Raw genomic sequence first — 12203 nt, forward strand, 5'->3', positions numbered from 1 at the left:
TAAGCCTCCACGTGACTGTTTCAGGTATATTTAAAAAAAAAAAAAAAACAAAAAAAAAACAACAAGTTTGTCAGGTGAATGAATGCTGATGACATTCAGACACACACAGGATCACATTTCTGGATCATAGTTCAAACTTTTGCGGGCGTTTTATTTCGAAGTTTTGTCAGAAACCCACATATAGACACAGGCCGGCTCTAGTGTATGCTCTGCAGCCACTTTGCTCCACCATTTATTGACAGACACGATCTTAATACTGCACCATTTACACTTGACTCCGGCGTAATGATCAGAGATAACACGGGCCCTTGAAAAAGAATTACATTAACCAGCTAAACGGCCTCGGGAGGCTTGATTGTGGAGGGGGGAGGAGGAGGGAGAGAAGGAGGGGGGGGGGGGGGGTTCGTCGCATCCGGAGCCGCTCATCAGAACAGGAGATAATGGAGCACTCAGGCCGCAGCTCCTCATCTGGGCCTCTGCGTTAATAGACCACAAGTTATTCTCCGCACGGCTCCTGGAACAATATTATCCCTGCACACATTCTGTGGAGAGGCAGATCCGTGTACCCAAATGGCGCTCTTTCTATTAACAGCCAATTAGCGCTCAGCCGGGCCCGGCCAGGCCTACAGAAGCCTGGCAGGGCTAATATTGCCAGATGAATGCCTCGCTCACCTATTTCATGAGTCCGCATCAGGGACACGGGCGCAGGCAATTTGATAAGAGGGAAAACTGCCAAACTGTCAACTTTAATAAAAACTGACTCAAAGGGGGTCGTGGACATTCGATTCAAATAAAAGAAAAATAACTCTGACTTTCGGTATCAGCACATGTCAATGCAGCTCCTCTGACATTCAGTTTCATTTAGATTTCCATCTGTGGTTAATAAAAAAAAGACCTAATGACTCTTGGTCTAATAAAAACAAATTAAAAACCTGCATCAAGGCTGTTAAATTCAGCAGATTGGAGATACACGGTTTTCACTTGATGGATGTGACAGTGAGATCAGGATGGAGGATGAGAGGAGTTGGATTTCTTCTTGGTTTTGTTGCAGAGTTTGGTCAAGTCTAACATATTTGCTAAATTAATATTATTTTATTTTTTGTTTCGCATCATGAATCAAGATGGGGGGGTGGGGGGGGGGGGGTGGGGGGGGGGGGGGGGGGGGGGGGGGGGGGGGGGGGGGGGGGGGGGGGGGGGGGGGGTGGGGGGGGGGGGGTCGATTGTTGATGGTTGATTTTTATTATTTGTTTAGTTGTTAATTTCTTAAAAAAAAAAAAAAAAAAAAAAAAAAGTGTGTCATACATCCTCCAAGAAAACGAAATATAAAATGTTAAATCTAAAAATAAAAGGTTTATCACTATCTCTTTATGCAATGCTCCATGATGTTTCATAGCCTTCCGAACAATTTCACGAACATAACAGTATATATATATATATATATATATATATATATATATATATATATATATATATATATATATATATATATATATATAAATTATTATAAATAATAAATAAATAAAATGATGTCCGAACCCAACTTCACAGAACTCGCAGAAAAAGAACCATGGACACGACCTCAGCCCTGCTCCTCTTCACACATTCCTGTGGAGCAGATGATCCATAAAGCTGCTGTTTCACCCTCATGTTTTTGTTTCACCACCAAGCCTATGTTTTACTTTTATCCAAAGCAATGTGTGTGGTGAGAATCAGAGAACGCGCGCGCGCAGAGTAGCAGTGTGTGTGTGTGTCTGTGTGTGTGTATACACATGAGTCCAGAGCCTGCAGGCTGCGGGACATGAACAACAATGTCGGAGCAGTAAACAACCTAAAGGCAAAGCAGGTTGCCCTTTTCTCTGCACTCCCCCCCTCCACCCACCCACCCACCTCCTGCTGCACCTCTCCAACATCTGAGCAACCGCCTCAACATCCACAAACACGTTAATTGACGAACGGCAGCTTTAATTAAGGCGCGCCCACGCGGAGGAGAAGATTAGAGGCGGAGCCCCCCCCTCTCTCCGATGGCGAGGTAGCGCGGGAGCGCGCGCCATAATCAGCTGTCAACAACATGAGGACATCTTTCTTTCACTCCCTCCGCCACCGGGGGATCAACCGGGGGATTCAGGCAATTTACGGACCACAAAGGAGCTCGTTTGAGACAGGAAGAGAAGAAAAGAGAGAGGCGGACTTTTTGTCTGGCGCTCTGAATTGATTGTAAATGGGAGATTAGCGGGGAAGCTTCGGCGGCGGCCCCGTAAGTGCCCGATCGAGGAGGAGGGAGAGAAAAGGACCAATTAAGTCTACCAAATGTTAACTTACATCAGTTTCCCCTCAGTTTAGCCCACATGAAATTCCAATTAAAATGCCCCCGCAACATGCAGCTTTTTTTTTTTCTTTTTTTTCTTTAGAAGAGGGCGGGGTGACAGTTGTGTGTCACTGTGTGCAACAGCCAGCCGACTACGTTCCCACAACATGTAATACCGTTACCTAAAGGCTATGCAATGGGGCATTTTATTTTAAAACCCTACATACATAATGTCAGTAGGGGAAAATGAGTAATTCTTTTGACCTGATGGCCGACAGGTCAGCCTGAATCTAAAAAACATGGCATTATTAGGAAACAAATGTCAGTAAAAATGAGATAAAGACAGACTGAAAGAGAAAGTCTGTAAATCTAGATTTTGATTTGAGGGGTGTTTTATGTCAGTGCACCTACAGATGCATAAAATAAAAGTAAAATAAGAAAACTCAATGGGGTGACATGATAAGTATTTGGAGCTTTTTAAAGACCAATGAAAAACAGTAATAGTTATGTGTGTTAGGTCTTTGAGTATGATAGGCCCCCCCTGCTTTCCATTTGGGAGGAACTGGCCATTTGGCACAATGAGCCTTCCAGGATTCATTGTTAAGTACTGAGGGGTTAATGAGCAGTGGCTTCTCTCCGCTCTTTGGCTCTATGGCTGCTTTAAATGAAAGGATGGAGGATGGAAGGGGGCAACAATGGAATTCAGAAATACTGAGATGCTCTGTTGAAAAACACATTTATGTTACGTGTCTTGCGAAGAGTAGGTTTGTCGTTACGCTCGGTGAAGAAAATGCTGTCATGAACTGTGATCTGGCTCAAAAGTCCAAGCAGAAAGTCCCTGAATGTGTCGGGCTGGGCACTCAGGGAATTCAGGGTGCGATGCATGGAAATGAGCCACTCAAGAAGCTGCCAAACACACAGATTAAAATGGAAGAGCGGCCGCATTCACTCGCACCTCATTGAGATTCTTTTACAAAGTCAACCCCCGAGCCTTTCACCACCAAAACCTCATCAGAACGTCTTAAAGACAGTGGCGAGCAGCTTGTCCCTGAGATGTCCCTTGCCTGCCTGCCTGCCTTGGCATGTCAAGGGCGCAACAGGCCAGGAGAAGGTGCTTTGTGGCTGGGAGGGGAAGTGGCGGGCTGCTGGGAATTGAGCAGGGAGGGAGATCTCATCGCTGATCTGCTGTCAGACTCCGCTCTCTGACCTCCATCCGTCCATTTGTCTGTCCACCCTTCTTGCCTATCTGGTTAGTAGCTTGAGGGTTGAATCTGTTGGGGGGGGGGGCTACCTCCATCCTTTCTTAGGTGAAGGAGGAGGGTGATGCAGGCCTGACCCCACCTGGTTCTGCTGTTTCTAATTTTGTTTTTCACTTGCATCTAAAATCATTTATGTGGTGTTTTCTATAGAATACAAATGGTCTTAGCATACTGAGCTACCCCACAGCCAGCTGAGGGACTTCAGTGTCTCTCGACACACAGGTAAAATGGCTCTGCAGGTTCTTGTTGCCTGAGAAGGTGCAATAAAATCACTTTATTTGTCCTGCAGCAAATAATCCGTCCCTTTTGCAGTTTCCAGCACGACAGTCCCAGTCTTACTGTCTTATTTCCTTATTTAACTTCAGATATAGTAGGACCAGATGAGTTCTGGGTCTGCCTTCCCTACAGAGGGAACTCATTTTAGCTGCTTGTATTCCTGAAGCTCCCAACCGTTGGTAAGTCTTGAGGATGTAGATCGACTCGTAAATCGGAAGCTTTGCCTTCTGCCTCAGGTCCCCTCCTCAGCACGGTCAAAGTCTGATGAAACCAACAGAACCACATAATCTGCAAAGAGCAGAGAAGCAATTTTGCCAGCCCCCTTGAATTCCTGGAAAACCACAAATAGAAGCAAAGTGGTGACACGAGACAAAGCTGGCGGAGGCCAACACCCACGAGAATACAGACACAGCTCTAATTCTAATACAAGGACCAGACAGCTTGTGGCAACGACTCTGATACTACAGGAGTATGGGGGGGTATGCGTTATACAGAGACAAGGTTGTAAGCCACCTCAAAGTCCACAAAGCACACGTAGACTGGATGAGGAAACTCCCATCACCCCTCCCATCCTCCTGCTGGACCTGAAGCTGGACATACGGTTGGAGCGTCTGCCATAAACTTTCCCAGGGAGGCTGAGCAGTACCCTGATAACTGAACCATACCCTCCAGAGCCTCTTTCTGAAAATGGGAACCACAAATTCTAACACAATCCCCACATCATTGCAAACAAGACAAATTAACACACACATAACAGGGTCTATTCAAATATGTAAATCTTTGTCCAGCTAATTACAAGCAATTTAATGTGATCCTCTGATGTTGCAAACCAATGAGCCATTTTCTCCATCACGCTCCGGCTGCACTCAGCTCTTTTCTAGTGGTATTAAAGCAGTGAGTCATTGTTGGGTAGGATCAGTTGATTTGGGGATGTCCGGTGCTACAGTTAATCCTTTTGACCTGACCTGGCCCTGCTGGGAAACGTCCTCTCCTCCTTCACTTTAGGCCACCGTGTTAATGACAAACCACTCTGCTGGCTCACACAATTAAAAGACCCCCTCGTACTCAACTAAAAACCCCACATGAGGCTGCACTGCAAGCTGGGAAAGATAAGCAGTCACTGGGAAATACCAAATACCAAACACAAATACCAATAAAAACATGTTTAAGAACATCTTTTTCATGAAACTGCGTGCTAAATGAATTCTGAGGAACATGAGCACGGTCGTAAAACTAATTTGTTAAAGTTAAGACAATTCAACCTGTGGACACATGGATCTAAAGTTTAATGTTGAGAGATGACCTTGCTGAATTTAACTTTTTTTTATCATCTCTTAATAAATAAATGTAAGACTCTTTTTCATGAGACTCTCTTTCGTGAGAGTATTAATCTAGGATCCTGATGTTAGGTTTGGTTTAGTCAGGTTAAGCTAACAAAAGCCTGAACCCCTGTCAATGAAACAGCCCACTGTAGACCATACCATTTTTGTCTCAAAAATGTGCATATATCTATGTATCTACATATATCTTTATCTATGCATATCTGAATCTATATATCTAAATATATAGCCACAACATATAATGTATATTTAAATATAAGCTTGTGCTCTAACTGTACCTTCTTCAGCTTAACACGGGGACTAAATATATTAGACCGTGTCCTTCTCCACTAAAAGTCGAAGATTTTTTTTTTTTTCCACACTACACTGCAGCAGAAACGCCTGAACAGAAGAGAGAGTGATTACCCATGTGCTTTCTCTTAAGTAAGAAACCCATTTAAGTGTTTGCTTTGACTGGTGTGTGTGACAGTAAACTCATTAGAGCGTGATAAAGGACTTAATTAAGATTGAAACACAACACGCTGGTGCCATGTGTGGATCCATGCCAAGGCGGAATCAATATCAACAAAAGGCGCCGGTACACAAACACAAAATTCATACGTGTCCTTTCAGCTGCCCACTTAATCCGTCAGTTGATATGAATGGCACCGCACTTTCTGACTTTACCAGACGACGGCAGAAAGACATCCATGGAAGCACGATCAATACAGTGACTGAAGTGGAATTCAGCAAGCACAATCCCCCCACTGGGCTTCTCTAAGAGCAATAATGCAGCTCAAGTATATTCAAGTTCAGCCGGGGAAGAATTTTCGCATTAGCTCCAGAAAGCTGGTTCTGTTTAAGTGCACGAAATTTGAAAAAAGGAAAGAAAAAAAAAAGCATTTTCTTTTGGATGGAGCTATAAGAGAGCAGAGAAGTGTGTGATTACAGTTACACAAGTGAAGTTACGGACTGTTAAACAGGAAATGTTACACTCGAGCTTGTGCAGTCGATGAGGAGCTACGCCGAGCTACCTTAAGGCCAGTGCTGCTTCCTCTTAGTGTATGACATGAAAGCCTTCTCTTTAATGTGAGACAACATGACAACAGTCAAGGCATCTGTGAAGGAAAAGACAAAGAGCTGGCAGCCCGGGCTGTTAAGTAGAGGTGACATGCCATGATCAAAGGAGAGACTCGGGACTCGCGAGCTCTCACAGGGTCAGAGGGAAGCCTCAAACAGCGCCACCAGGCACAGCGCTCATCAGCCGCCGCTCAGATCTGTGAAAACGTGAAGTCAAAAACTGAGTGAGAAAATGGAAAAAAAAAAAAAGGAACCGCACAACAATGAAATGATGTCATTTGCAATTTAAATTGCATCAGCAGTTGATACGAACCTGTGATCCAAACAAATGCAACAGACTCAAAGTGTGAAATAACAGGCTGCAAAAACACAGCACGCCAAAATATTTTCCCTCCTCCATTCTTTCCCTCCCCTTCACTCGCCCCTGCTACACCCACAGCATATCACTGAATGAAATGCAGCGTGCAATTACCCATTATCCAATCAACTGGAGTCGACACTTAACCATTTGCACGGCTTTGGGCTCAGCCAATTATCTGTCAGGGCTCTCAGTGGGCTCTCAATAGCCGAACCGCGTTGCATAATCATATGGCTCCAGATTCATGCCACGCCACCAGAGACTGAGGAGGGCTGGAGGAGAGCCGGGCTGCCGTCTGAGGGGTCATTGTTGTCATCGGTGGCTGGCAGAGCGAGTCTAGGTCTGGTCACTGACAACAGCGGCGGATTCAGGCTTCAGCACCCCGGGGCCCTCGACCATTAGAATACATAATACAGGTCTAGTCATTTGGAAGGGCTCCAGATCGTGCTCTTCAAAACCCTTTTAGATAATTTGCTACATTGCATCTTCATCAACCCCCCCCCCCCCCCCCCGCCACCGCCCCCACCCTCATCCTCCCACCACCCGATCCTGTCACCCATGATTGGACGCGCAGCCCTAATGCTTCCCCCACCCTTTTCTTCCTTAAATCCTGCCCTTGACCTCAGAGCACTTGCCCCCCGTCCCGCTCCAAACCAGCACCCCACCACCCAAACCCCTATCAGTCCAGACTGGTCCAGTCAGTCAGTCAGTCAGTGGTGGCTGGTGGCTAGTTGACCCCCCTGAGGGCCTTCAGTGCTGGGGCCCCAGCTGAGGAGCCTGGGCAGCTGCCAACCACCAGCCACTTCAATCCCGGCTGTCCGGATGATTGCGTTTGTCAAGCCGCCACTCCGCGTCAGCCCTGCGCAGGTCTGATCACCGACAATTAGGGGTTAAAGCGAGGGGGTGCCATCTCTGCTGGCGTGGAGAGAGGAGGTAAAAGTGAGGGGGTGGGGGTCTTCATCCACCCTGGCAATGGATAAAGACCCCCCCCCCCCCCCCCCACATGTTCCTCTTATTATTCCCCTGTCCCTGAACCCCACGTCTCTGCTCTGTACATCCACAACCAACTTCAGCGATATCAGCCGGATAAGACGCGGGCTGTATTGCTGCTGTGACCCCCTGTAACCCCATGAATGGAAGCAGTCATACTGCATAGGCTCATCTGGTAAATACAGCAGCCGACAAAGCCGAAGCCTCTGTAAACGCAGAGTGCAGGGCTCCCCGCGGCTGGAGCTCCACAGAGCCTGAAGAATTAACCACTGCAACGCCTGATTCTCATTTTAATACACCAAAGTTATATTTATTTCAAGACTTTATTTCCTTTGAGTATTAACATTTACAGCTTACAGATATAAAAGAGAAAAAAATGAAATGCATCTGTACAACATCTGTACAAAATGGCTTCTTTTGAGAACAGAATTTCGGAGGAATCATGTTGAAATTATGTGATTATTTTGTTATATAGTTTACTGCAGTAAACACCTTTTTATTGTTTTGTATGTCATTTGATATTTTCAGATATTTTCTGGATCTTTCTGTAATATCAGATTTTTTTCCAGGTATTCATATTTATGAATATGAATATATGAATAATCAAGTAAAAAAGGCTGACACTCGTAATTGAGCCCCGACTGTCCTTCAAAGATGGAGAGATTAATGAGCTCATGTTAGATTCTCTCAGTGTTGGTAAAACATCTGTTTAGAAGAAAGGAAACAGTCACCTGAACTGAACATGACGCTTGCCTGTCGTCATACTGAGGGACAAAGGTGGCTTGTAGTTTCTAAATATGAATAGAAATTATTTAGCGTAACAAGCTAAACATTGTATGGACATGTTCTAAACCAAAGGTGCTGCCTTCCACACGGTGAGCTTTTTCTTTTTATCTATAACACTGGCTCCCTCTAGTGGTTTTTACTCAACATTACTCAAACACTGACACAGGTTTCAGAAACTCAGCACACTCAGGCTCCTGCTGCTGTCAGGCTGGACACGGTATGACGTTATCCTGCATGATCAGCTTTTCAGTGAGTTGGTTAAATAACACTGAAATGTTGATATCCCTGAATTAAGTCCAACCACGAAAGAAGCACCAGCTGATCAAAGCTGGGGGGCCCTCTAACCAGCACCCAGCTCTGCTCTGCTCTGGACCCATTCAGATCAACTGCAGACGTGGGTCTGACCAATATCACAATGTTGTTCTGAAGTGGGTACAAAAATCACCTGACTTGTGCTTATTTGCATCATGTGACTTTACTGTCAAAGGTATTCTTCAGGCTACAACAGTGCCATACAAATCACCTCTCACCTATCTAGCAGTCCTAGGTTTTGGCCGAGGAGGCAGGCCCTGGTCTTTAGCTGTGCCGGGTTTCTGTTTGGCTCTCCTGGGCGCCTGTCCTGGACCATCAGTTGGGTGTGGGCCTTTACCCAGGAGGAAGTTTTCCCAGTCTAGGATGGACTCTTCCACAGACAGCCAGTATCTTGTCTGAAAGAAAGAAACAATATCAGCCTTATTGGTTTGGGTCCCAAAACAGAGAGACACCACATCTGACTCCATCTTCAGACAGGTCTGAACAGAGCTTCCTACAGGAACTCTGTAAATCAAACACTTGTTACCTCCAGAGCCAGGACATTTGGGTGTGACAGATGTCTCCCTCTGTGACGATCCTCTATCTTCTGTAACTCCTGCAGAAACAGAGAGCAAATGCTGATTTATTTATTTTTTTTATTTATATTTATTTATATATATTTATTTACTCTTCTCTGTTCACACTGTGGCCATTGTTTCCTTTCAATGACATGCACTGATGGCAAAAAAAAATGGATTTATGTCTTATTGCTTTACACTGGTTACTTTCATAGATTACTCTTGTCTGAATACTTGTTTGGATGAGTTGTTCAAAGACATTTCTCTCATCTTTTCCTGAGGCTGCTTCAAAAACGCACAAATTCAGATGCATTTGAAAACGCAGTTTTCACACTGAAACACCAAAACAACAAAGACAAACGTTTTTTGATTAACAGCACAGTCAAGGAGATGTCAATTAACCCTAGTCTGTACACATCCACACAGTCCAGAGGAGAACTCTGATCAGCCAAAGATAAAGTAAGCTACTGGGTGGACCACAGGTGTGCAGGGGCTTCAGTCCTTACCTGCAGCAACGCAGCATTCCTGTGACGAGCGGCCTCAGACTCCTTCATCCGCTGCTTCCTCAGGACCTTCAGCTGCTCTCTGCGGCCCTCCATCTGCTCCAGCAGCTCTGCTCTTCTTCCTAAACTGATGTCAGACAACGATAGCTTCCATATTCGACCAATAAAAACCTCCAAGTAAGAACACTGACTGGTGGGTGTTTCACATTACAGTACAAACATTTCTGTCCCTGTTTTGATTAAAAAAGGCAACTTTTCATTCTGTGAAAGAATGAATAAAATAAAACGGTAAAAGAAATGAAAAACTGAAACAGAATAATTGGTAATAAAAGAAAATGTGTGGCTCTTTATTTACGTTCAATAAGAACAATCAAACACACTATAAATATAAGGAAGGAAAGGGAGAGTGGGAGGAAGGGGAAGGTAAAGGTGTAGCTTAGCTAAGAGTCTGGAAGGTATGGTCTCCAAACTTATCTGAACAGCTACCATAAAGTCAAATAATCAGAAGTCAGAAATATAAAATTTACAATGATACAAAACACTGAAAAGCATTAGATGTTTCTGGTGTTATGTTCCTGACCATAACACACATACACACACATAATCTGAATCAATCATCAACATTTTGTTCAGTATTTCAGCTCAATGCTGATATATACTTTTTGGATAAACAGTGAGGAAAATGAACATGACATTTTAGAGCAGTCAGATAATAGAAAAGACATTAATTTGCACAGTGAAGCTGTGAAGAGGTCAATTATGACTGAAACACAACTCTCACTCCTCTCAACTTGTCAAAGTCTGAGTATGAAAGTGACATTGCAACACGTTTATGAGACATTCTGGGTGGGAACGTGTTCTCGCTACAACAAGAAAAAAAAAATCTTTCTGAAGAAAAATGAGAATAACTTATTCTGCAAAGACAGTGAAATCAATATGAATTCTTTCTTCCATCTACCAGGCCTGTAGTCATGAGCTGTGATATGTGGGACCAGGTGCGAGCAGACACTGTTCATGTAGGAGATGCTGTCACATCGTCGCTTCATTCATGACAGCATGCCTTATTTACATTCATTCACAAGATTTCAGTACCATCACGAAAAACACTCTGAAATCTGTGCTTAAGACATATGTTTAGTGCTAAATCAGAACCACACAGCTGAATGGCTTTGGTCTGAGATCAACAAAATGAAAAACTTCATTAAATAAATAATGAAACATAATAATAATAATCCCTGTACTTATATGTCTATCCTTATCCTGACTTGATTAAAAATTATTTCTAGTGTTTCTTTTCTCTTCAACTCATGTGATCATGTTGTTTATGTTTTACTTTGGTGAATATCACCTTTGGATGTCGCTATCACCGTATTTATCTGCAGGTATCACCGTTTCTTCTCATATGATTACTACTCTTTCACATGCTCGTAGCCGGTCGATAATCCAGAGTTTACTGTGCCATTTAATAGCCGGCTTCGTAATACAGGTGAGTCAGGACAGCCGATGTCAGGATCAGGGAAGCCTCATAACAAAAAAGAAATCCTGGGTCTGTTGAAGGTGCTTCGTAGGTGTGCAAAAAGTAAGTTTACCACGGTGACACACCCCGGTAAGCAGCGAACCACCTTGTTAACCATGAAAACCCAGAGTTAAACCTGAGGTTACCTCGCTGACCATAAATCCTGCCTCGTCGCACAGACCTGTCAAGATCTGAAAAAAAAAGCAGTGAGACGGCAAACCGCACCGAGTCTTAAACTAGATTGTCTAGCAACAATAAGTGTGTTGTAAAGTATGTTTCCTTTAACTTTCCTCCCGAGTCGGAAGTTAACTTCAGCATCGCTGTCAAGCTAGGTTAGCTAACTCTGTGGTGTCATCCTGTTTAATGAAGAATTACGGACCCTGCTGAAACTGTTGTTGATCAAACGGTTTCATTACAAGTTCACACTAAAGGTGACAGACTTACATTTCCTCGTGTTTCTCCAGTAATTCCATTTCCAGGAAGCAAAAGCCGCGTTCATCTGTCCCTGCAACGGTAACTTCGGTATCAAGTCAACCATAGTTTGGTTTAACAGAACCGGAAAAGGAACGATTTTACTTCAAAATAAAAGCGCATTGTACGAAGGTATTGAAATCAAGGGCCCGTTCATCGTGGATTACCGCGGTCTCCAGATTAGAGTGTTTGACGTAATCTCACGTAAATCTGGATGTTTTGGTTTTTAAAACTGATTGAAAATCCACCAACAGGTTTTTAAGTCCAAACCAAGCAAAAGTGCAGGTTTATTAACAGCTGGATCATGATCAAGATGTTTGGCAGTTAATTATATTGTTTTACTCATTTTCAGATACAAATGTCAGCTTTCTCTGATTTATAATGATATGATGATATGATGATATAATGATAAGTGTCGAGACAACTATGATTTTAGGTAATCAGCATCTGTTGATGTATCTAGCAATTACA

General features: G+C 43.8%; 1 protein-coding gene across 1 annotated transcript; it reads right to left on the reverse strand.

Moving 5' to 3' along the window:
• Positions 1–7872: 7872 nt before the first annotated feature.
• Positions 7873–11776, reverse strand: c3h3orf14 (chromosome 3 C3orf14 homolog). Its single transcript, XM_041034277.1, has 4 exons — positions 11706–11776; positions 9749–9872; positions 9212–9280; positions 7873–9080 (listed from the first exon to the last, which is right to left on the reverse strand). Exons 1-4 carry the CDS (start codon positions 11732–11734, stop codon positions 8904–8906), a joined length of 399 nt encoding a protein of 132 aa, XP_040890211.1. The 5' UTR covers positions 11735–11776; the 3' UTR covers positions 7873–8903.
• Positions 11777–12203: the final 427 nt, after the last annotated feature.

This window comes from Toxotes jaculatrix, chromosome 3 (assembly GCF_017976425.1).
Source record: "Toxotes jaculatrix isolate fToxJac2 chromosome 3, fToxJac2.pri, whole genome shotgun sequence".
NCBI lineage: Eukaryota > Metazoa > Chordata > Actinopteri > Toxotidae > Toxotes > Toxotes jaculatrix.